The sequence below is a fragment of the Cebus imitator genome, unplaced genomic scaffold (assembly GCF_001604975.1).
Source record: "Cebus imitator isolate Cc_AM_T3 unplaced genomic scaffold, Cebus_imitator-1.0 Scaffold270, whole genome shotgun sequence".
NCBI lineage: Eukaryota > Metazoa > Chordata > Mammalia > Primates > Cebidae > Cebus > Cebus imitator.
In genome coordinates this window covers 297,925-323,394 of record NW_016107585.1, presented here as the reverse complement: position 1 = coordinate 323,394, position 25,470 = coordinate 297,925, and the positions used below count along the sequence as shown (strand labels likewise).

Sequence of the window (25,470 nt, the reverse complement as noted above, 5' to 3'; positions counted from 1 at the left end):
AAAAAAAAAAAAAAAAAAAAAATGAGTTGATTTAAAGAAAAGAATTATATAATAGAGGTAGAACATAATACAGCAAAATTATGGAGGTGGTACCAACATGATAGTGATTTGGCCTAACTGCCTAGGCCCAGATACTGCCCTTTGGCCCCATGTGCCAGCTCAAGCCAACCCTCACCACCCTCCAGCACTGTGCCCAGCTCCTACCTAGGCCAGCAAGCATGGGAGCAGGGCTTGGGCAACCTCACCAATGCTCAGATGAAGAATGTGGCTGTAACTCACCAAAGTTACTATATGAGAGTGAAAAGGAATTCCTAGGTAATAGACTCATTTTAAGTATTGAAATAATCTGGACTTGCCTCTATTTAAATAACAGGATACTCAGAGGTTTCTGTTTTAAGCCTGTTCTCCAAGAAGTAAAGAAGGGAAAAAGAGCATTTTAATCTTTGTTGCTGGATAATCTGTTTACTAAAAATGGGTAACCAGACTCTAAACAGTTCAGTGATTATGAAACCAAAGAATGGTCCACTTTATTTTTTTTTAAGGAAGGAAGGAAGGAAAGAAGGAGGGAGGGAGGGACCTTATTTTTTACAATACAGTTACCATTGAAATGATTAAGAGTAACTTGAAACAAAATGTGTTTCACTGGGAAAGTACAAGAAGAAGCTGAATGTGGTGTCTCTTGCCTATAATCCCAGCACTTTGAGAGGCTGAGGTGGACAGATTGCTTGAGCCCAGGAGTTCAAGACCAGCCTAAGCAATATGATAAAACCACATCTTCTCACACACACACACACACACACACACACTCACACACAAAATACGAAAAATTAGTGGTATGGTGGTGCACTACTATAGTCCCAAATACTGCAGGAAGGGAAATGTGTGCAACTGCAGTCCCAGTTATTGGTGGGGTAGAGATTGGGGTTATGGAGGCAGCTGAGGTGGGAGGATCACTTGAGCCTGAGAAGGTCAAGGCTGCAGTGAGCTGAGATTGTGCCACTGCACTCAGCCTGGGCAACAGAGTGACCAGAGTGAGACCCCTATTCCAAAAGAAAAAGAAAAAAAGAAGCAACAACAGCTAATTTCCTACTTCCAGAATAAGAAAATTGAAGAGAGAACCATTTTAGATGGAGTTGGGGAAAGCTGTGAATTTCCACTGGGAAAACCCCATCTCCTTGGCCATAGCTGTGGATTTGTATTCATGGTGCTCCCTGCTCCCATCCTGCACTAGGTCGAGCCTTAGATTGCTGGGCATTGCGTGCAACATTTCCCAGAGAGCCACGCAGGACCCTTTGATTTATTCAGTGCTTATTCTTGAAGGTTATTGTGAATCATTAACCAGAATGCAATAGAGCAGAAGGTCACAAGTCATAGAGGCTCCGTGGCTTACACATAGCCTGTTTTAGCAAACTTAATTTTTAAGGTTTTAATGTAGGTATAATTGAGAAGATAAATTGAACACATATGCATGTCCTAATAAAGGTATTCTTTCGAGTCAGCAAATATTCACATCCTATTAAACATCAATGAATGTTATATAGTATAATAAAGTGGAAAGGTCTTAGAAGATTATTTGTAGGCTATTAGTTATTAGTGTAATTTTAAAACGTAATCAGTAACAATTAGCAAAATTGATAATACTGGATGTACAGCGGTTTCCACTCACTAGTACAAGTAATACTAGCAATAATTCTATAAAGTAATATCAGTTGAAAATTAAACCTCTTCCAACTTCTTTGTCTATCCTTCTGGGAGTTCTTGTTTATCAGATCACTGGGGCATCACTTTAAAACTATTTCCTGATATTCATAAAAAGTATTGACATCATATACCAAATTTAGAAGTCTATTTATAGAGTAGAATAAAGTTATAAGATTACTTCAATATGCTTTGTGCAAGCAGATGCACTGGTCAAAAAGCCAAACACACACACACACACACACACACACACACACACATAGACTCACATATATATACATGTACATATATATGATCTATATCTTTAACTTTTTAATTTTAATTTTTGTGGGTACATAGTAGGTGAATAGCCCAATATATTTAGAAGCTGGAATCACTAGGACTTGGTATCCAGTATCAGGTCCCCTATAAGCAGAGCTAGAGATAGGGATTTGGATGCTGATACTTTGTTGAGTGATAAACCGGTAAGAAAGTGAGAAAAGCAGGATAGAGAGGAAGGAAATGCCACATAGGACATGGAATCAGATAGTCTATTCTTGGCCTGATGAAAGCAGAGGAATAAATTTCACCATAGAGGACAGCTGTGCATCCTTCACAGCTAAACACTCACAGCAGCTGGGGGTAGGGTGGGTCATATACAGCTGCCAGGAACCTGAATCTGCTTGGAGCACTAACAGCATTAGCCACATTTTGTGATGGGGCAGGGGGTGGAGGGAGACAAAGATGGCTCCCAAATTTGTGATATGAACAACTGAATAGCTTCTTGTATATAACAGCAATGCTCCCCTCCTAATACCAAAAAGCTAAGATTTTAGAAGAAATATTAAAAGAGTCTTCATTTTACAAAAAAAAAATAAAATTCCTTTTATCTTTTACTTTTCTAGGTTAAAAATAACAACTCTTTGACATAATTGCATGGGATCAATTTTCCATTAAAAACACATACTGTTTTTTTGTTAAATATTGCTCTTTTAGATCTTTTCCATTTAGTCTGCTTCCTGTTGAAAATAGATACAAACTGGTTCTAGTACTCTAATGATCGAAGATTCACCTACAATTCCAATATTAGGTTAGCTTTTTATTTTAAAAGCACGTATGCATTGTTCTTGTGCATTCATCCTTTAGTCCAGGGGTCAGCACACTGTGGCCAAGGGGCCAAATCCAGCCTGTCATCCATTCTCCTATGGCCTGGGAGCTACAAGGTTTTATATTTTTTAAAGGTTGCTTTAACAAAATGATAAAGAATATGCAACAGAGACCATATGACTCACAAAGCCAAAAATATTTACTATATAATCTTTCACAGAAAAAGTTTGCCAACCTGTCCTTCAGTCTGTCATGACCCCATAGTGTGCTGATGCAGTCTATATTGAGAAAGAAAATCTGATAATCAAAAACTTCAAATTAGTGGATGATTTATGGAACTATAAAATTATTATTTTATAAGGGATTCATCACAGAACTTTTAGAAATTAATTCCAGCTCTTCTGAGCAATTATTTCTTAATGCAATTCCTTAACAAATTTTAAAATCATTCATTTAAGTAAAATAAATATGCATAAGTTTTCCTCTGTTTTGTAAAAATATTACCAGCTGATATGGTTTAAATCTGTGTCCCCACCCAAATCTCATGTTGAATTGTAATCCCCAATGTTGGAGGTAAGACCTAGTGGGAGGTGATTGAATCCTAGGGGTGGATACTTCATGAATGGTTTAGCACCATCCCCTGGGGCTGTTCTCGTGATGGTGAGTTGTCACAAGATCTGGCTATTCAAAAGTATGTAGCACCCTCCCCCACTCTCCCTCCTCCATAACCCCAGGCACAGGTCTATCTCCTCTTTTTGCTTTGGCCATGTAAAATGTGCCTGCTTCCCCTCCGCCTTCTGTCATGATTGTAAGTTTCCTGAGGCCTCCCCAGAAGCGGGGTACAAGCTGCTATGCTACTGTACAGCCTACAGAACTGTGAGCCAATTAAACCTCTTTTCTTTATAGCAGTGCAAGAATGAACTAATACACCACCAATCTTGTGATTACTGCAAAGAAACTAAAAAATACACATAGATACAAAGGTAAGAAATCATTCGCAATCTTACCATCCATAGTTAACTTCTGTTAACATTCCACTAAGTTTTTTTTTCTAAGAATATAAACATTTAATTTTGTAAAATGTGATCATGTTGTATATATAATATTATACCCTCTTTTATTCACTGTATTAGTCTGTTCTTGTATTGCTATAAATAAATACCTGAGACTGGGTGTCTTAAAAGAGTTTTAATTGGCTCACAGTTCTGCAGGCTGTACAGGAAGGATGGCAGCATCTGCTTCTGGGGAGGCTTCAGGGATTTTTTATTTATGACAGAAGGCAAAGTGGGAGTGAGGTCTCTCGAATGGTGAAAGCAGGAACAAGAGAGACCAGGGGGAGATGTGCTGCACACCTTTAAACAACCAGCTGTCTTGAGAATCGCTATTATGAGAACAGCACCAAGGGAATGTTGCTAACCCTTTCCTAAGAAATCCACCCCATGATCCAACCACCTCCCAGCAGGCTCCACCTCCAACGCTGGGGACTACAATTCAACATGATTTGCTAGGGACACAGATCCAAACCGTATCATTTCACTTCATGTTATAATTTTCAAAAGCATCTTATTTGACTGCATTTATTCCCCAGAATTAATGTGTCACAATGTATGTAAACATCTTTTTTTTTTTTTTGACATTTGAGGTTGAAGCTAATTTTTCACTACTGTAAATGCCACAGTGAGCCTCTTCATGCATAAATCTATCTAGATCCTCATTTCTGTGTCCCTAAGCTAGATTATTAGAAAAGTAACTATTGGCCCTTCCCTGCTTCTGCCCCCGTCTTCCTTACAAACTCATGCTTCTTCTCCTAGTTCTATATGGGCTAGAGTCCATTAGGACTAGGAACTTGGTCTTCTCTTCTCACTGCATATTTGTCTCAAAACCATGTCACCCAAGGCGAAGCTTTCAAATACCATCCACATGCTATGATTCCCATCTTTGTATCTTCAGCCCCAGATCTCTCTGCTAAGCTCCAAATTTACATAACTAAATATCTACTTGTAATCTCAACTTGTATGTCTTATAACATCTTAGATATAGAATATCCAGAAAAGATTCAATATCTTCCTTGTTTTTTCTCCCCTACCAAACCTTCCTCCTCCTATTGCCCATTTCAGTAAAGTGACACCATCTTTCCACCAAGTTGCTTATGATACAAAACTGGAACCCATCAGTGACATCTCTTCTCTCCCTCACTACCCCCATCTATTTAGTCACTAGATCCTGTTGATTCCACTTCCTAAATATCTTTAATATTTCTATTTATTTCTGTCTTCCCCACCCTCATTGAAGCCACCATCAGAGAGTTTCAAAAATACCAATCTGCTTTCACAATCCTTGAGTGGCTGTTAAGATAAAAATCTTAGTTGCAATCCCTCCTCACTCTCTACCTTCAGCTTGCCACTTTTTCCCCATACTCTCTTACTCCAACCTAGTGGTTCCTTCCTTTTACTCCAATGTGCTAAGCTTCTTCCAGCCTCAAAACCTTTATTCAAGCCTTTATTCAAGCCTTTATTCACCCTTCCCTCCCTCTTCAGCTGCTCAACCCATTTCATGATACCTCATCCAATACATGTGCTAAGCACATGTTCCTCTCTCAGCATCATGTGAGTCTACTTTTTGGGTATTTACTGCAAACTGTAATTTAAATTCTTGTGTGTTTTTTTCCCTGTAATGTCTGTTCCTCCACTAGACTGAAATCTCATTTGGAGAAAATAGCACCTATCTCTTTTACCACTTTATCCCTTAGTGCCTAGCACGTAGTAGGTATTCAATAAGTATTTTCTGAATTAATAACAGGTTATGGAATATAAACTTCATAAAGATGTTTAAAACATGTTATCAAATAGCATTCCAGAAAGTTTGTATTAGCCAATTTAGAAACCTACCAGCAGTATATGAGAGTTCCTTTGATCACACCTATCCTGACACTGGGTATTGGAGTTTTAAGTAATTTTTAAATATTCTGGTATGGAAAATGTTACCTCATTGTTATTGAAATTTCTTTCTTGATTATTGGTGAAGTTCAACATTTTTCACATATTGATAGCCTTTCCTACATTGTCTGTGATTTTAAAATTTATGACATACTGCTTTTATTGAACCATTCTGGTTTGGATATTTTGGAAGTTTATTTAGATTAATTATCTATACACTTACAATACAATGCCAAACCTACTTAGCTTCATCTGAAGGCTTGGACAGATTTGAATAAATAAACCCGCTCCCAAAAGTTTATGTTTAGTCACTGCTGATTCCTCCTTACTCTGGATGGCCTTATGACTTTTCACGTAAACTAGGACACTTTTGAGAGTTAAGGAGGGTGCCATTACTAATTATGCCAGGACAACGGGTATAAAGTAGGACCATGTTGGCCAAGATGTACAATCTTCCTGAATCTTTCGTGTGCATGCAGACTTGGTACCCTGGAAATCTGGAGCAGAGATCCAAGTGGTGATCTAGGGATGAATTGAAGATGAAACCTGCTTTTCATTCTAAATTTTAATTTGGATACTGTATTAGTCCGTTTTTGTGCTGCTGATAAAGACATACCCGAGACTGGGCAAATTAAAAAAGAAAAAGGTTTATTGGACTTACAGTTCCACATGACTGGGGAGACCTCACAATCATGGCAGCAGGCAAGGAGGAATAAGTCACATCTTATGCGGACAGCAGCAGGCAAAAAGAGAGCTTGTGCAGAGAAAGTCCTGTTTTTGAAACCATCAGATCTCATGAGACCCATTCACTATCATGAGAACAGCACGGGAAAGACCTGCCCTCATGATTCAGTCATCTCCCACTGGGTCCCTCCCACAACACATGGAAATTATGGGAGCTACAAGATAAAACTTGAGTGGGGACATAGAGGCAAAAAATATCATTCTGCCCTTGGCCCCTCCCAAATCTCATATCTTCACATTTCAAAACCAATCATGCCTTCCCAACAGTCCCCCAAAGTCTCAACTCATTTCAGCATTAACTCATAAGTCCATAGTCCAAAGTATCATCTGAGAGAAAGCAAGTCCCTTCCACCTATGAGCCTGTAAAATCAAAAGCAAGTTAGTTACCTCCTAGATACAATGGGTGGTGGGGTACAGGCATTGGGTAAATACAGTCATTCCAAATGAGAAATGCTGGCCAAAACAAAGGGGCAACAGGCCCTATTCAAGTCTGAAATCCAGCAGGGCAGTCAAATCTTAAAGCTCCAAAATGATTTCCTTTGACTCCATGTCTCACATCCAGGTCACACTGATGCAGGAGGTGGATTCCCATGTTCTTAGGAAGCTCTACCCCTGTGGCTTTGCAGGGTACAGGCTCCCTCCCAGCTGCTTTCATGAGCTGTGGGTGAGTGTGGCTTTTCCAGGTGCACAGTGCAAACTGTCAGTGGATGTACCATTCTGGGGTCTGGAAGATGGTGGTCCTCTTCTCACAGCTCTACTAGACAGTCACATCTGTATGGGGGCTCTGACCCCACGTTTCCCTTCCACATTGCCACAGCAGAGGTTCTCCACGAGGGTCCTACCCTTGCAGCAAACTTCTGCCTGGGCATCCAAGCGTTTCCATACATCTTTCAAAATCTAGTTGCAGGTTTCCACACCCCAGTTCTTGACTTCTGTGCACTCACAGACTCAACACCACATGGAAGCTGCCAAGGTTTGGGGCTTGCACCCTCTGAAGACATGGCCCGAGCTCTATGCTGGCCCTTTTCAGCCATGACTGGAGTGGCTGGGACATAGGGCACCAAGTCCCTAGGTTCCACACAGCACAGGGACCCTGGGCCCACAAAACCACTTTTCCCCCTAGGCTTCTGGGTCTGTGATGAGAGGGACTGCCATGAAGACCTGTGACATGCCCTGGAGACATTTTCCCCATTGTCTTGGGGATTAACATTCAGCTCTTTGTTACTTATGCAAATTTCTGTAGTCAGCTTGAACTTCTCCTCAGAAAATGGGTTTTTCTTTTCTACTGCATTTTCAGGCTGCAAATTTTCCAAACGTTTATTGTCTGTTTCCCTTTTAAAATGTAATGCTTTTAAAAGCACCCAAGTCACCTCTTGAATGCTTTGCTGCTCAGAAATTTCTTCTGCCAGATACTCTAAATCATCTTTTTCAAGTTCAAAGTTCCACAAATCTCTAGGGCAGGGACAAAATGCCACCAGTCTCTTTGCCAAAACATAACAGGGGTCACCTTTCCTTCAGTTCCCAACAAGTTCCTCATCTCCATCTTAGACCACCTCAGCCTGGACTTAATGTTCATATTGCTATCAGCATTTTGAGCAAAGCCACTCAACAAGTCTCTAGGAAGTTCCAAACTTTCCCATATTTTCCTGTCTTCTTTTTATTTATTTATTTATTTTTCTATTTTCCTGTCTTCTGATGAGCCCTTCAAACTGTTCCAACCTCTCTGCCTGTTCCCTAGTTCCAAAGTGGCTTCAACATTTTCAGGTACCTTTTCAGCAGTGCCCCACTCTACTGACACAAATGTACTGTATTAGTCTGTTTTCATGCTGCTGAAAAAGACATACCCAAGACTGGGCAATTTACAGAAGAAAGAGGTTTATTGGACTTATAGTTCCACACGGCTGGGGAGGTCTCACAATCATGACAGAAGGCAAGAAAGAGCAAGTCACATCTTATGTGCATGCCAGCAGCCAAAAAGAGAGCTTGTGAGAGAAACTCCCATTTGTAAAACTATCAGATCTCGTAAGACCCATTCACTATCACCAGAACAGCACAGGAATACCTGCCACCATAATTCAGTTATCTCCCACCAGGTCCCTCCCACAACACATGGGAATTATGGGAGCTACAAGATGAGACTTGGATGGGGACACAGGGCCAAGCCACATTAGATGCCTTTGTGCTGTGTGGTTCACTGACTCAATGACTCAGCTCTGGAACTCCCTGTCACCCCTGGTGCCCCTTTCATTCATTTATCTCACCTGCTTGGGCCCTGGAGGCACCTAAGTTACAGCCCATGAAATTCTGGTAGTTTCTAAAGCTCAGACAATTTCATACAATTCTACTTTCATGAGGAAGCCAGTGGCCCAGAGAGCTAGCGGCAGGGATGGTCTTGCCCATAAACACAGAGCTAGTCAGAGGCAGAGCCAAGTCTCCTGAAGAGTTCTCTCCTGTCCCACCAAGCTACCTCCATTCCTCCTGCTGTGAGGCACTGACAATGCCAGAAGCTATTTTCTGACTTTATAAAGTTTCCAGAATTATGTCAACACGTGACCAAAACAGTCTTAATTTCCTAGAGTATCTTGTGAAAATGTTCCTCTTTGATAAGCAAAACACTTTAAAGTAGAAGGCATACAGTTTCGGAGACATTTCATCTTATATTAGGGTCATGTATACATGGACTTTCATGCCTATGACTTATAATGCTTCCCTGACCTTTTGCAGTTGTCTACAAACTTCCCCAGCTTTTTCTAAATGCCCTGTTGTTCAATTTACTTCTTTCAATGAAGTTTAAAAAGTAAGTTCAGAGTTGCTTACAGACTTGCTTTTTTTTTTTTTTTTTGGAGACACAGTCTTGCTTTGTCGCCTAGCCTGGAGTGCAGTGACGTGACCTCGGCTCACTCCAACCTCTTCCTCCTGTGTTTGAGCAATTCTCCTGCCTCAGCCTCCTGAGTAGCTGGGATTACAGGCGCCCACCAACCATGCCTGGCTAATTTTTGTATTTTTAGTAGAGATGGGGTTTCACCATGTTGGCCAGGCTGGTCTTGAACTCTTGACCTCGTGATCCACCCGCCTCAGCCTCCCAAAGTTCTGGGATTACAGGCATGAGCCACTGCACCCAGCCCCAGCCCAGACTTGCATTTTTAAGAATTGCTAGGAACTTAAGGAAAGTTGGGAAAAGGAAAAAAACACTAGAATTTAGGTGAATTTTTGACATTGCCATCCAATCTGAGGAATGACTTTATTAGCAAAAAACACCAGCCTCCCTCTTCCAATTTGTCAAGAGAGCACACTCCCTACCAGTGGAATTCTTGCAGAGTTTCTGCGTACTGTTATGCAGATTGTGCACTGCACAACTCCAGAGGATACCATTCACATTGCCATCTATGTGATGTGCCAAATGGTCCCTCCTGGCAGAGATCTATTGTATGGTTCATAATCCTGGCACTATACAGGGCACAATCTGTACAGCCACATGCTGAGGTCCTGACTGGCACCCTCTGTATGACTTTTCTCTGATAAAGACACAATTCTTCTGCTGCCATTTGGGCTGCTAATGTCTACAGATAGTTCAGGATAATCTTCATTTCAAATATACATTCACCTACTTTCTGTAAGCACTGTAGTATTTGTCAAGACATGTGTCCTGGTTTCAGGTTTGGAAAATAGGTCATTGGAGATATCTTTTAAGTGCTATTTTGCCTATATTTTGCCATTTCATTTTTTTTTTTAATTGAGGAAAATGTTGAAAACAAATAAAATCTCATGGTTTGCTAGAAAATAAAAACATTTAATATGTTAATTTTTTAAAGGAACCATTTTAATTAAAATATAGCTCTGTAAGTGAAAGTGAGAAGAAAATGATTTTAGGTGTACATAGAATCCATCTCCAAAATATCTACACATATAGACTAGTAAGTTAAGATTAACCCATTGGCTCTACAGAAATAAAAAAGAACTACCATGTACCCAAGAAGGCCAACCTGCCTAATAGAGATAGACCTTGGTTTTTAATTAGTGTAAGAGCCAACTTTATATCCCCCAACAAGGAAGGTGAGGAAAAGATTCAGAGACATTTTTATACTATATTTCTCATGGTTTCTAGAATGAAATCCATAGTCTTCAAGCTGGGAGAAGCTTTTTAGTTCCCTCGTTATTTATTCATTTAATCAATTGCTACTATTTACCAAACACTGTGATCACGTGTCTGGGCTCCTTCATGAGGAAACTGTGGTCGTAAAGTTGGTTAGTGATAAGGCCAGAAACAAACCCCAGATATTCTGTATCCAGGACACTTTACCCCACAGGGCTGTTAAATATCTCCATGTATTTATGGTCAGGTGATGAAACAGGAGAACATCTGTGTACTGCATGTGACCTGCATGTAATTCATGTAATAAAGATGAAATACAACCCTTTGCCAGCCATTTCTTTATTACTCTAAATGCCACCACTTAAGGCTCAGCATCAGGGCTAATAACGTAAGAATTAGTTCGGGAATTCTGCAAATAAATATTTTCCTATTCATACTCTTTGATTCAAATATTTCAATCATGTCCTTTATCAAATGTTGCCTTTACAGATTAAAGTCCTATAAATAGCACTGACCCCTGAGGAATACGATCTTCTTACCCTTACCTTTGAGTATTAATCTAGACAGTTTCCTATGGATGACAAAATAAATACCCCAATCTCCTGGTGGCTTTCTTTTTAAAGGATTTGTTTTTTGGGGTGGAACACACAGCACATAGTTCATGACAATGTGAAACTGCATTTTTGGAAGTGTCTGTACTCTTCCTTTATACAATTAAATCTCCCTACTTGCTAAATATTGCTGGATTTGGTGGTTGAGGAGGTTGAGCACATGTAAGCAAAGGGGAACAGCTGTTCTTGCCAGATGCCGTCTTCACTGCACGGACATAAATACTGCCAAAGGAGCCTCTGCAGGGCAGACTGAGATCTAGCTTGAAGTTGCTGCAAGGAAACCCTTTCTGACATTTTTGCTTTGTAAATTCATCCATGAAATAATATGCAAGGGTCAATGCAAACTACTCAGGTTCAAATCCTGGCTCTGCCATCTACCTTACCAGCTTTTTGACATTGGGCAAGTTACTAAACCTTACTGTCTTCAGCCTCCTCATCTGTAAGTGGGGATAATAGTAGTTTCTTCATAGGATCTTTGAGGATTACATGAATTAGATATTATCCTTAATAATTCCAGCAACAAATACCTGTTAAGCTCCTATTCCATTCCATGTACCATGAATGAGGGAAATTGTCCCTCTCTCCACAGAATTTAGAGTATTTCTTTCACACCAAAAGCCCTGACCTATCTAAGGGTTAGGAAGTCAATGCAGTAAAGTGTGACCAGATTTTGTTTTAAATGAACTAGAATAAGATTTTACAAAATAAGTGCTTTATGAAACTTTCTTTCCCTTGCATATATTTTTATATGAATATGTGGCCTATGTCTTGATATAAAATGTATTTCTCACCATGATTCTAGTAGAGAAGATGAGCAATTAAACAGCAACCTTGACACAGTGCATAAGATTGATGCAGTGAGTGTCATGGGCACACGCAAATGTCACCTGACCCAGTAAGGGCAGGTACAAAGAATCAGGCAAGCCTTCCCTGAGGAAGTAACACTTAAGCTGAGACTTGAAGGATGAGTAAAAATTTACCAAAAGAAGTGGGGTGGAAGAGGAGAAGTAGTTCCTTTAAGAGCAGTGAGTAGACCTGGGTGGGTAGAGGAGTAGTTAATGAAGCAAGAGACTTGTTCAGGTTTGCATTTTAGGAGGGCCACTCTGGCTGCATGAGGAGAATGGGCAGGGATCAGTCGAGAAACTATTTAGTAATTTAAGGGCACAGTGGCCTAGACTGGGGTGGGGACAGTGGGTATTTAAGACGGACCTTGTATTTAGGTAGAATTGACAGGACTTGTTGATTGATGGGGAAAGGTGCTGGAGCCAAAGCATGAAGGTGCTTATCCCACACCTCGGATGTCTAATTTTCAAAGGTTTCAGGAGACACTAAGTCTCCAAGCCCCTAACTTGAAAAAATGTTCCTGTAAACAGGAAGACAGAATATTTCAATCACTTTGCAAATCATCTCCCTATCCTGCTGGACATATCTGCAGGCTGTTGCTGGGCCTAGGAGTTGGCAGGGCTTCCTGTTCCAAAGAGGGAGGGCTCCTGGCAGGAGATGGAAGGCTGGAAACAGAAAGGAAACTGGGCTAGCCAGGCACCTTGCATGAAGAGAAAAGAAAAAGGGAAACCTGGTATTTTCCCATCTGATCCAGAAATATCTGTTGGGAAAACAATTTAAAAGCACAGGTAATTCAAAGATGTTTATATTTGGCTTTGAAATACCATGCATTTTTGGCAGTAGACTGACTTTCCCAAACATTTGTCTTAGGCCTTATTTTGCATTCCCTGAACATGGACCATCTGGGCAACAGGGGGATGAGCCCAGAGCTCAGAGGGAGTCTGGGTGGGTGGCTTAGGAGGCCCTAATGTTCAAAACTTGGAATGAAACCACAATCTCCCTTATCACCCCAGGTAATCAGTACTTAAATGTCTACCTGTGTCCTGCCACAGAGCAGGGAGCTTTTTGTGATCTAAGCCCTGCCAGGTCATATGGTGAACTGAAAAACAGCTATCTAATTCCCAGCATACCAATGTTTCCTACTCATATCTTCCAACTCACAGGCCCACCTCCACCCCGCTGGAGTGGCAGGCAGGGCCCCACAGCAATCTCAAAATCAAACCATCTTTGGGGCACAAGACAGGCTATTTACAGATGTTACCGTAAAAGACAATTTAAATCACCATCAGTACCGTTTTACAAAAGAGTTGGTCAGACCAGAAGGCCCCTTTTCATGTTATTCCTAAGATTTCTGCTTCCAGAGGAGTTGAAAGGTTAGATTTTCTTCCCTAGCTCAGGTATACCTAGGACAGGAGAGTCGTGCCTCACAGAAATCACTTCAAAAAGGGTTTTAGCACCACATCCCACCAGGGCTTAGAAGAATCCTCAGGGTGGCAGCCACTCCCTACTTAGGAATCCTGTGCATTCCCCTTTTCTTCCATCTGGACTGTGCCACGCCAGGGAAGTCATTTGGTCCAGGCTAGAATTCACTGGGAATAATTAGCAACAGGCCCAAATCTGGAAATTCAGAGAAACTGGTTCTCTCTAGTTTGTTATAAAATTAATATTTTTCATAATCACCACAGAGAAAAGGGCATTTCCTAGTTTCCCAGTTCTTACAGGTCAGAATGGTTGGTTCACAGGAAATCCTTAGTAGGCGCTCTGTGACGCATCCGTGTCTTTCCAAGTGTTGGTATTTTTCTTTTCACAGAACCTTCTTCCAAAGATGAGCTGACAGACTCAGGAAGCCCGTGTGTTTTCGAAAACGCCAGCATAGGTTTCTTTGACTCAGTTATCTGAAATATTTAGGGAAGCAAAGGCAGCGATGTGCCAGGGGCACCCTCACCTGATGTCTACCTCTTCCCCTCCTTTAAGGTCCCCTTGATTGGAGGTGGCGGAGAGTCTCTGGTGGCTCGCCCAACCCTTTAGAACAGATTCCCCCCCGCCCCGCGCTCCCCCGCTCCCCTTCCTCCCCGGCCCACTGCCAGACAGCAGTCCTCTCTCGCCCTCACCCTCCTTTCCCCATACACACCTCGCTGAGGTCATCCTCAGTGTGCAGCCCAGAGGGGAAAGGAAACTCGAGCTAAAGCAACAGGTTCCACCCACAGTCTGAACTTGGAAGGGGATGCGGCAGTGGCGGGGCGGTGGAGCTGCGCGGTGGAGGGAGAGGAAGCGGCGGGGAGGAAGGTGGAAGGGAAATGATGGTGCACGACCACCGAGCACGTCACTCGGGCTCCCACATGGGCTTGTGTATGTGCGTGTGTGAGGGGAGGGAGGTCCTTCACAGGGTCACTCGGGCACTTCCGCGTGGAATAGGAGGCGCCAGGCTCGTGCTTTTGGGGTCCCGGGTGGCTTCGGCGGGTTAACAAGTCACGCAGAGAGGGCTTGAGGCGCGCCAAGAAAATACCGGTGTTGGCGTGAAAATACAGCACTCTCCCCAGCGCGCCGCCCTGGCTGACTGGCTGAGTCTGCGTCCCTAACGCCCATTGCCCCCTTCTTTTGGGCCTATCCTGGGTCCCTCCAACCTCATCCCAGCCTGCCTCCCGCTCCAGCCTGCTGCCGCGAAAACCGGGACTGCGGACTACGCCGCGCCCGGCAGCCTCTGGGCATGCTCGGTGGCGGGACCGGCTCCGCCGCCAGGAGGGCGCGTCCTCCCTCCCCCAGGGCGGTGGCGGCGCCTGCAGCGACTGCCGCCGCCGCGCCCCGGCCAGGCACACCTTTTGGGGAGGCGGGTGACCACCCTGCCGGGCGCGGGCTGAGAACGCCGCAGACCCCGAGCCTTCCGGCGGGTGGGAGGAGGAGCCGGCCGGGGAGGCGCGGAGGCGGGAGAGAGACCTCCGACTGCCCGGCGTTCCTTAGAAAGTAAAGCTCAGCTCGCGCGCGGACCCGGGCTCCCAGCCCCGGGCGGGGAAGGGGCGGGGCCGGGCGGGGGTGGCGCTGAGCGAGGTGCGAAATTAGTAGCCGCCCATCCCCTTCTCAGTTCCCGCCTCCAGGGAATTATAATTTCCTGGGAAAGTGTCTGGTTCTCGGAGAATCCTTGGGGCGGGGTAAAGGGGCGCGCCCGGCGCAAAATGGTTAATACAAAGTCTGCGCGCGCCGCGGGGCCCCTTGTATGAAAAGTGTGTGCGCCGGTGGCTGGGCACCCCTTTGCTAATTTGAGGGTTAGTTACCGGCAGGAAGTCTGGTTGTGCGAGAGGAAAGGCGGGCAGGAGGGAAGCCTCAGGCTGGTGCAGGCTCCCGCCCCCCAGGCCTCCTTGGGGGATGCACCTCGGACCCTGCAGGCGCAGGGTGCGGGGCACTGGGCCGGGGCGTTCGCGGCGGGCGGCGGGAGGCTGGAGCAAGCTCGGCCCAGCGGCTCACTCTCTACCTCCTCCCCCCAGGATTACCGAGAGGATGGGATGGATCTAGGCAGTGACGCCGGCAGCAGCAGCAACAGCAGCCGCGCCAGTTCACAGTCCAACTCCACCAAAGTGACCCCTTGCTCCGAGTGCAAATCTTCATCGTCGCCTGGGGGCAGCCTGGACTTGGTGTCTGCCCTGGAGGACTATGAGGAGCGCTTCCCGGTCTACCAGAAGAAGGTGATTGATGAGTGGGCGCCGGAGGAGGACGGGGAGGAGGAGGAAGAGGAGGACGAGCGCCACCAGCTAGGGTACCGGGATGACCGCTGTCCGGCCCGGGAACCGGGGGACTTAAGCGCCAGGACCCGCAGCGGCGGCGGCGGCGGCGGCGGCGGGGACAGGAGCGCCACCACCGCCATGCCGCCCCCGGTGCCCAACGGCAACCTCCACCAGCACGACCCCCAGGACCTCAGGCACAATGGCAACGTGGTTGTGGCTGGCCGGCCGAGCAGTTCCCGGGGTCCCCGCCGGGCGATCCAAAAGCCCCAGCCGGCTGGGGGCCGGCGGGATGGCCGCAGCCCGGCGACTGGGGGGCTCTGCCTTCAGCCCCCGGACGGCGGGACATGCGTCCCCGAAGAGCCCCCGGTGCCACCTATGGATTGGGAAGCGCTGGAGAAGCATCTGGCCGGGCTGCAGTTCCGGGAGCAGGAGGTACGGAACCAGGGCCAGGCGAGGACCAACTCCACCTCCGTAAGTTGGCCGGGGTGCGTGCCCACGCGCGCACACACGCGTACACACCCCGCGCACAGCCCGCACGCCCCCTCACTGCGCTTCCTCCCGCCCGCGGCCCCATTCATCCTTCCCCGAGGGTAGTGGCTGGGCAGGCGAGCTTGTCGTCTGCTCCCCTGGGGATAAGGTTGCTCAGTCTTTGAGCTGTCTGGGTTTGCAGGATGGGCGGAGAGGAGGGAGGAGCAGCCAGAGGGCAGCGGAAAGTCGGGTTAGTGGAACCGGCGACTCATTTTAATGGAATTACTTATGGAGACCAGGTTGTGAGTCACTTGCCTGAAAATAAATCCGGGGAGATTCTGGCACCGAAAGTCAGTGCCTGCGGGGGATATTTCAAGTCGTAATAGTTGTGGCTTTGTCAATCGTGGTGTCTCTCCTCTCGTTGCCACTAATGTCTCATCCATATATAGGCAGTCCCTCTGCACACGCACACATTCGCCTGCCCACACCGCCGGTCTGGCAGCGGGGTTGGTTCTGTCTTGCGTTAAGTAGATACTCCTGTATTTGGATGGGTTGATTTTCCTTCTCTAAGACTTTCTTCCTTTATGAAACACGAGTTATTGTTGACCTGGGGGAAAGGGGTAAATGGACCTGTCAGGATAAGGGAAGGGTTCTTGGTCGCCTGACTCACTCCCTCTGCTGTGAATCCCTCCTTGTTTTGATAAGGGAGCCCCTTACAGTTTCTTACCGGAGGCTACTTCCTCAATTCAGGAAAGCCAGACAGGGAGGGGTGCTGGAGTGGAAAAGGGGGAGGAAGAGGAGGGCTGCATCTATAATAAGAAGCTCTGGCAGGTTCACACTTGTCTCAACATCTTTTTTGCCCCTGAGAGAAGAGCAGATAAATGACTTAAAAGAAAACCATCTTGAATGTAGCTCCCCTTTTTAGCACTGTTTTGAGATAAAGCAACAGTTGTAATTTGAAATCATTAATGATGACCCTAATTAGGGCTGAAGAGCACAGTTGAAAGGAGCTTTCTGTGTGTGGCAGCTGTGTGGCAGGTGGGAAAATGCTTGACTTGCAGGTGTAATTTTTGCGACACCAGGACCCCGAGGCTCCTGAAAATTGGGTGCATGCACTTCTGACTTCAGGGGTGAGGATGGTAACTGTGTTTCACAGAGAAATTGCCATGGTTTCTATCAGAGAGACCCTTGGCTGACAGAGCCCACTGGTTAGTTTCCCTTGGGAAACCACTTATTAAATTAAAAATACTCGTTTTAATCCCAGCTGTTTAGGAGTTTACCATGGCCACTAACAGACATGGAATCTTTCCATTGCAGCCAATACTATCTCTTGTACCTTGCAATTGAAAACACCCTTTTCCCACTTTGCTCTTGAGAAAAATACCTCATTAATACCTGGACTTGAACAATGACTGGGAAATAAGCAAGAGGTTAGTTTACTATTGCATGACATTTATACATTCCAGGAAAATTTAATAATTGGGTAATGCATGCAAAGTTAGGGTTTGATGGTGACGACGAGCTCCATTATTCAAAAGTTATGAAACAAAATTTTTTTGAGCACCCATGTATGTGATGTGTGCCAGGGATGGTTCTGAGTGCTGTAGTTACACATCAGTCCACATGGGGCTAAAATTCTGGTAAGGGAAGGTAAGAATACAGACTGCCTTCCCTCCAGGAACTTAAAATTTGATGGCTTACCTAGCACCGCCTCACACTCCCACCCCCAACACACACACACACACCTCTTCTGGTTATTGTGAAGACTATGAATCTTTCCTTCTTGGGCAGTCTTTGAAACCATGGTGTATCCTCACCTAGTGAACAGTTTGCATATTTGCATATTTGAGTTTCTTTCTTTCACTCCCAGCTTTTCTGAAAATGCCCCTCTGGTCATTTCCCCTACAAGTTACACAGAGAGATTTAGATTTCAGTGTGTCAAAGCAAGGATGTGTACAGAAAAAAGGAAGAGGGAGATGGCCTTTTAGGTTAATGCTGGACTTTTTCGTGTTTTGGTTTGTGTTTGAACAAAATTACTAGTCACTTCAATGTTGGTTTAGAATAGTGTTTTTCAAACTGTAAGTTACCCCTGAAGTCACCTTAGCATTTTAAAAAAATTAAATAAAATAGAATATATGATAGTGTACTGCAGGGAGTCATAGTAAAGTTGGTGATTTTTAAAACTTTTGTTTAGTTTTTTACGCTGGGTCGCAACATAAAGTTTATTTCTCACTACGGGTTGCTGTTATAAAAGATTGAAAAGCAGTGATTTAAACCCTGTTTAGTGTTGCCTGGAATAAGTAAGGGAATTTATGATCATGAGGACAGAAACCTGAGAAGAACAAAGGAGTCATGTGGAAGAGAAGGCCTGTCTTGAAGGAATTGTTCAAATCCAATGATATTTTACTCCTCTTTAAAATGTCTTGTAGGAATACATTTAAGTGACATTAATACACACCACTAGGAGGGGGGTACACAATGAAAAGTGGATAGGTTCTCTTCATCAAGTAAGCCTATTCCCACTTCAGGGCTTTCACCTATCTGTTACCTCTGCTTGGAAGCAAGTGTCTGGTTCCTTATCAACTCAGCTCAACTCTCACGGTCTCAGAGAAGCTGCCCACCCACCTTCCTGAAGTAAAGTAACAGCACTCCACTCCAACTCAAGCACTCCTGGTGTGTTGTTTTCCAGTGCTTGTCGCTCTCTGACATTATGTGATTTAGTTCTCTATTTTTGTTATCTCTGAAATGTCGGCAGGAGTGCAGGGTTCTTGCCTGTTTTTAAATTCTATAACCTATTGCATGGGACATGCCTGCGGTGGAGTAGTTTCTCAAATATCAAATGAATGAATGAATGAATGAATGGTTTGTAACAACAACACAACCCAGACCTAATCCAACTCCCTAATTTTACAGTTGAGAAAATGGAGACCCAGAGAGGTTAAGTGATTTGCCTCGGGCCCAGTGAGAAACTTACGAATGGGGTATTGTTCTTTCTTCTGACAGCAGACTAGTTCCCCCCCACCCCCTGCGTTTTAATGCTTAAAATAATTTGAAATAAAAGTAAAGGAAGGCACTCCCACCTCCCTAAAACTTAAAGGGTTTCCTATTGACAAGTCCCTTATTGCACTCCCTTAGAATTAAGGACATAAGTGAACTGGAAATCATCAAAATCCCCTTACTTATGAGTCTCCTTTCACAGACAGTGTTTTATATTGTTTTGTTTTAATGATATACTGTTCTACAGAGCAGAATAGTGACAGAATCCAGGTCTCTTAACTCCATATCCAGTGCTCTTTCCTTCCACTCAGTTGCTGTGATGCACGCAGAAAGATGACTGAGGTCTCAACAATGGGATGGCAATCTGCTGTCCCTAATTCAGGGAAGATTAAGAGGCAAATTTAAAAACACGCAATGTTTAGGTGGGATTTAAAAGCTAGCACTGACCTTCACTTTGTGATGGGTTTAAACAGCTAATCTCTCTCTTGGTATCTGTGAAGGGTGATGAGCTTGGATGCTGTCAGGAACTGTCTTTGGTGTCAGAGCATGGAGGGGCCTGAGGAATCTTGATGGAAACACTCTGGTGACTGGATCCTTGCTCCAGCTCAGAGCTGGGAGCTCAAGATAGACCTCCAGCACCTGACCCAGCCCTCCACTGTGATGTCAGTGCCTGGGGCAGCCATGTCCCCAGTAGTTCTCATTGTACCTGGCACAAATAAACGCCTGACGCATGCCAAGAGGGTGAGGGACTCTACCCAAAACCAGAACTACTCCCAGAAGTGCCCTTCCATGGCCAGCCCCTGCTCATCTGGTGTCAGCATGCTGCTCACAGTCCTGCCCTGGGTTTGCATTCCCGCTTGTGGGTGAACACTTTATAAACTCAAGGGCCATACACAGAGTAAAGAAAGGTTCTAGGGCTGGTGCCTTTGATGTCAGATTAGGAGTCCTGCTTGCAGAAGTTCATGTTTCTCCTAAATTCCTTTTTTTTAAATTTTGAGGTGGAGGCTTGCTCTATACCCAGGCTGGAGTGCAGTGACATGATCTTGGCTCATTGCAACCTCTGCCTCCCAGGTTCAAGTGATTCTCTTGCCTCAGCCTCCCCAGTAGCTGGGACTACAGGTGCCTGCCACCACGTCTGGCTAATATTTTGTATTTTTAGTAGAGACAGAGTTTCCCTATGTTGGCCAGGATGGTCTCGATCTCCTGACCTCGAGATCCGCCTGCCTTGGCCTCCTGAAGTGCTGGGATTACAGGTATGAGCCACTGCACCTGGCCTTAAATTCTTATGTTCCTGCCTACTGTGACTCTGCTGGACAGGACTGGACAGTTTTCCCTTTTTAGAGAGCAGGCCACAGGTAGTCGGCTTTCTCTCTTCTGCTTCTCCAGGACCTTAGTGCATCACTGTAGCCCTCTTCCTCCTATTCAGAAGGCTCTGGTGGACCTGTCGCCAAGTGGGGTAGTGGGCAACTGCCTTAGTGTACTCTTCCTCCTGAGTGGAATATAATTACACATCTTTTTTTCCGTGTTTTTCCCTGAGAGTTCCTCTCCTTCAGAGGGTGTGTTCTTCCATGTCTAGCCTATTCTCTGTCTCTGGAGACTCAGCCCACTTTGACCCTTTCCTTTAAAAATAGCTTTATTGGCCAGGCGCAGTGGCTCACGCCTGTAATCCCAGCATTTTCAGAGGCCAAGGCTGGCAGATCATGACGTCAAGAGGTAGAGACCATCCTGGCCAATATAGTGAAACCCTGTTTCTACTAAAAATACAAAAATTAGCCGGGCGTGGTGGTGGGCACCTATAGTCCCAGCAACTCGGGAGGCTGAGGCAGTAGAATCATTTGAACCCAGGAGGCAGAGGTTACAGTGAGCTGAGATCACGCCACTGCACTCCAGCCTGGCAACAGAGCGAGACTGTATCTCAAAAAAAAAGAAAAAAAAAAATAGCTTTATTGGCCGGGCTCAGTGGCTCACGCCTGTAATCCCAGCCCTTTGGGAGGCCAAGATGGGTGGATCACCTGAGGCCCGGAGTTTGAGACCAGCCTGGCCAACATGGTGAAACCCCATCTCTATTAAAAATACAAAAAATAGCCAGACATTGTGGTGGGCGCCTGTAATCCCAGCTACTTGGGAGGCGGAGGCAGGAGAATTGCTTGAACCCAGGAGGCAGAGGTTTCAGTGAGCCAAGATTGTGCCATTGCACTCCAGCCTGGGTGACAAGCAAAATTTTGTCTCAAAAAGTAAAATAAAATAAAAAATAAAAATAGCTTTATTGAGGTATAATTGAAATATATCAACTATACATAGTTAAAATGTACAGTTTGATGAGTTTTGACATATGTATGGCATATGTATGTGTTTTGACACACCTGTGAAACCATCATGAAAATCAAGATAATGAATATATTTAGCATCCTCAAAAGTATCTTTGCACTGCTTTGTAATACCACCATCGTGTCCCAGGCAACCAGCTGATCTATGTTATAGATTAGTTCATGTCTTCTAAAACTAACATAAGTGGAATCACAAAATATGTATGGATTTTTGTCTGGCTTCCTTCACTCAACAAGTGATTATTTTGAGATTCATCCACATTATTATGTATATCAGTAGTTTGTTCCAACTCTTGCTGAGTAGTGTTCCATTTTGTGGATATACCATTTTAATCTGTTGATAGACACGTGTGTTGTTTCTAGGTTTTGGCTATTACAAATAAAATTGCTATGGATATTCATGTACAAGTCATTGTGTGGATATATACTTTATTTATTTATTTATTTATTTTTGAGATGGAATCTTGCACTGTTGCCCAGGCTGGAGTGCAGTGGTACGATCTTGGCTTACTGCAACCTCCACTTCCCGGGCTCAGGTGATTCTCCTGCCTCAGCCTCCCTAGTAGCTGGGATTACAGGCACCAGCCATCATGCCCGGCTAATTTTTGTGTTTTTGTAAAGATGGCGTTTTACCATGTTGATCAGGCTGGTCTCAAACTCCTGACCTCAGGTGATCCACCTGCCCCAGCCTCCCAAAATGCTGGGATTACAGGTATGAACCACTGTGCCCAGCCTGAATATATACTTTCATTTCTCTTGAGTGCATAACTAGAAGTGAGAATGGCTTGATCACATGGTAGGTGTGTGTTTACTTGTATAAGAAGCTGCCTCCTGTATTCCAAAGAAGTACTATTTTACTTTGCCATCACATGATGCTTAAAGCACTGAAAGAGGTTTTCCCTCTTTCCTATTGCTCTATTCTGTCTTCACCGTGCTTTCCAGGATACCTCCCTTCAGGCGGCTGGGTGGTTGTGCCCTGTCTCTTAAGAGAAAACAAGAGAGCAGTGAGATCACATGTCACATCCAACTAGTGTTTACTCCTGTTGTTTAAAAGAAGGAAATGAACCATTTTTAAATTAGAGAAGAGTTCTAGTTGTAGACTCAACACACTTTAAGTGTGGCTTTATCATTTTTTAGTGTCTATGACAGGTGCATTTTCCTCATTTAATGAGAAGATAAGAACAATTTTAACTGACATGTTAATTGAAAGCAAATTCTTTTGACGAAGTTATTTCCGAAGTACTTGAAAATAATTTCTTTTTTATTAGTTTATACTATTAGCTAGTAGCACACTTTTAAATTACCTACATTTCTTCCTAGAATGGCACTAATTATAGGTTATTTTCAATGTATTATTCTGTAAGAATTACAGCTCAGTTACTCCTTCCCCATCAATGATACTACTAAAGTCACTTGAACAGCTGAGTAGTTTATTTCTTAGTTACTTGGGCTATGTTTAAATTACATGAGTTTCTATTTTGGTAGACTTGAATTAAGATGCCTTTAGTATTCTCACAAAATATAGTAAAGTTTATAAGTTTAATAAGTTGTGTGATTCGGCAGCCTGGGCACAGCATTGAAAACATTCTCTGTGGAATGCAGCTGTCACATATTTCTGTTAGAAAGCATGACATGACAGTGTTAAATTTTTTTTTTTACTATTATAACTGGAAATTACCAAGGTGAAATGTATTCTGTGCTTCAACCTTTTACCTTGAAATGTCTAGTACTATAATGAAAGGTTCTTACCTACTTTCCTATTTATGATGATTTTTGCTTAAGAGCTGCAAAAGCTGCTCTGTCTACTGGCATGTACTCTAGACTTCAAAGAAATATGGTTACGTTTTGTTTGTTTTTAAATTAGGTTGCAGGTAAACCACATGTAAACAATTCTTAAAATTTTGAAAATATTCCATTAGTTCTGGGGTTATCTATGTGTGTGTACAATTAAGTTATTATTGGATGTATCACTGTATTGTAGAACAGTCTTTGAAAATGTAGTTTGATTAAAAGAAATCTTTGCCTACCAATTAGTTTCCACATAGTGGACCTTTAAGACATCCGCAGGAAAATATTCAGGATGTGCATCTAAAAAACAGAGGCAGATATTCTCATCACACACTGGCAGAGCTTCTTGAACATCTCACCACTGGTATCGCCTCACCTCCCTCCATCCCTTCCTGTTCTGCCTGCACTTTCAGTTCCAGACTCCTTGCTGGCATTCCTGACAGAAATTTCACACCTGACAGAAATCAGGCCTGACTCGTCAATTTCTGATTTTGGTTCCCTGCTGTTTTGGTGACATCATAACTACTATTTTTTTTTTTTTTTTCAGACAGTCCTGCTCTGTGGCCCAGGCTACAGTACAGTGGCACAGTCTCAACTCACTGCAACCCCCACCTCCCAGGTTCAAGCAATTCTTGTGCCTTAGGCTCCGGAGTAGCTGGGACTACAGGCACCCATCATCACACCCAGCTAATTTTTTAGAGATGGGTTTTTGCCATGTTGGCCAGACTGGTCTTGAACTACTGACCTCAAATAATCCACCCTCCTTGGCTTCCCAAGTGCTGGGATTACAGGCATGAGCCATCATACCTGGCTCATAATTACTTTTATCTTGAATTCTCTGTTGTCTTCTTATGGATATGTCTCTTAACAGTCCAACTATCTTAAGTTTCCCCTCCTCTTTAAACACATATTACACATTCCCTGAAGTGTAGACATTTTATGTATGGTTGTTATCTGGTTGGTTAATGTATTTTGTGCAAGCCTTTCTGTTTAGTTCTTTAATTTACTCAAAGCTGCTACACTATAAACTCTCTTATTATTGCTAAAGTATTAATTCCAGGTCCTTTCTTAAAAGCTTATCCAAATGCTGTGATATTATATTTGCATTTTAAAATAGAAATTTGTTTTTATTTCTAGACCTTTGCCCCTGAAGAGATGGATGGTCTTGTTTTCCTACTTTTGAAATTTGGTCCTTAGTGTTTTAATGAAAACGGCGTTTGCAAGTGCTCTTCCTTAGCTGCTTGATGCTCCCTGTGCTCTAAGCACGCTTTCTACTGTCAGTTACAGGGAGACCATTTTGCACTAAACTTTTGTAGAAATTCAAGTGTCAGTTGTGAAATCTAGCATTTTCAATAGAAAGGTAATAGGATTTTAGAAACAGAAAGGGATTCTGGGAGATCATCTCATCAAAGTCTCACTTTTTCAAAGGAGGAAACTGAGGTCTATGAAGATTAAATCTCGTCACCCAACTTCCTCAGCCCAAGCCTGACCCAGCCTCAAGTCACCCGCTCCTAACTCCCACTTTTAATGACCTCTGCCCCGCTTAAGTGCTTCAGTGGATGTCACCTTTTTAAATTTTTTTTTTTTAAAGAATGGGTGTTTCCCAAATTTAATTTGGAGTACAGATCCAGCTTCATAATTTAAAAGCTTCCAAATCTAGAAGTAGATTCTAATTTTTATCATTTGATAGAAAAGATTTCATTTTGTTTTTTTCTTTTTTAAACCTATGTTGTCAGAATAATTATAAAATTGTCTTCTTCCTTTTAGATTTCAGCTCATCACACTGTGTCTTTCTAGCAACAGAACAATGCTCTCCCTGGATGATAGAAAGCCAAAGGAGAGAAGATCTCTGTGTGGCTCACCCCACAAGTGAAGACAGATTTTGTTCTAGCTAAAGAGTACCCCCCCAAAAGGAGAAATAACAAAACCAAGAAAGGGCTAGTAGGAAAGGTATCTGAGGGGTTCAGAAGCAGCTCATGAAATAGTCTAGATTAGGATGCCTGGCATAGTTAGAATATGTGTGAGAACTTCATATTCCACTTGTATGCCACTTATTTGTATTTGGAATTTAAAAGGCTTTCTGATTTTTAGTGTTTTTTAGTGTTCCCTGGTGAGAGAAAGAAATAGAAAAATGTTTTTTTTTTTTTTTTTTTTTTTTTTTTT

General features: G+C 43.6%; 1 protein-coding gene and 2 long non-coding RNA genes across 10 annotated transcripts in view; 1 reads left to right on the top strand and 2 right to left on the bottom strand.

The window, feature by feature from the left end:
• LOC119467253 overlaps positions 1 to 14,532 on the bottom strand; it is a 14,766-nt gene extending 234 nt beyond the window's left edge. The window contains exons 1-2 of the long non-coding RNA XR_005195787.1: positions 14,143 to 14,532; positions 13,731 to 13,906 (exon numbers count right to left, since the gene is read on the bottom strand). This is a non-coding gene — a long non-coding RNA (uncharacterized LOC119467253). The remainder of the gene's footprint in view (positions 1 to 13,730; positions 13,907 to 14,142) is intronic.
• Positions 1 to 25,470, top strand: part of LOC108284106 (schwannomin-interacting protein 1) — a 586,546-nt gene that overhangs the window by 435,947 nt on the left and 125,129 nt on the right. For 2 of the 8 annotated variants that reach the window (XM_017500761.1, XM_037728580.1), the window contains exon 2: positions 15,491 to 16,198. In XM_017500761.1, the coding sequence (XP_017356250.1) occupies positions 15,491 to 16,198 (708 nt within the window). Of the gene's footprint in view, positions 1 to 14,143; positions 14,218 to 14,797; positions 14,973 to 15,054; positions 15,399 to 15,490; positions 16,199 to 25,470 lie in introns of those variants that run through there. The other 6 variants (XM_037728581.1, XM_017500764.1, XM_017500763.1 and 3 more) reach the window with 6 other exon arrangements.
• On the bottom strand, positions 16,516 to 19,738 carry LOC119467254. The gene is made up of 3 exons (XR_005195788.1): positions 19,640 to 19,738; positions 19,375 to 19,565; positions 16,516 to 16,802 (listed from the first exon to the last, which is right to left on the bottom strand). It is a non-coding gene; the product is annotated as an uncharacterized LOC119467254 (long non-coding RNA).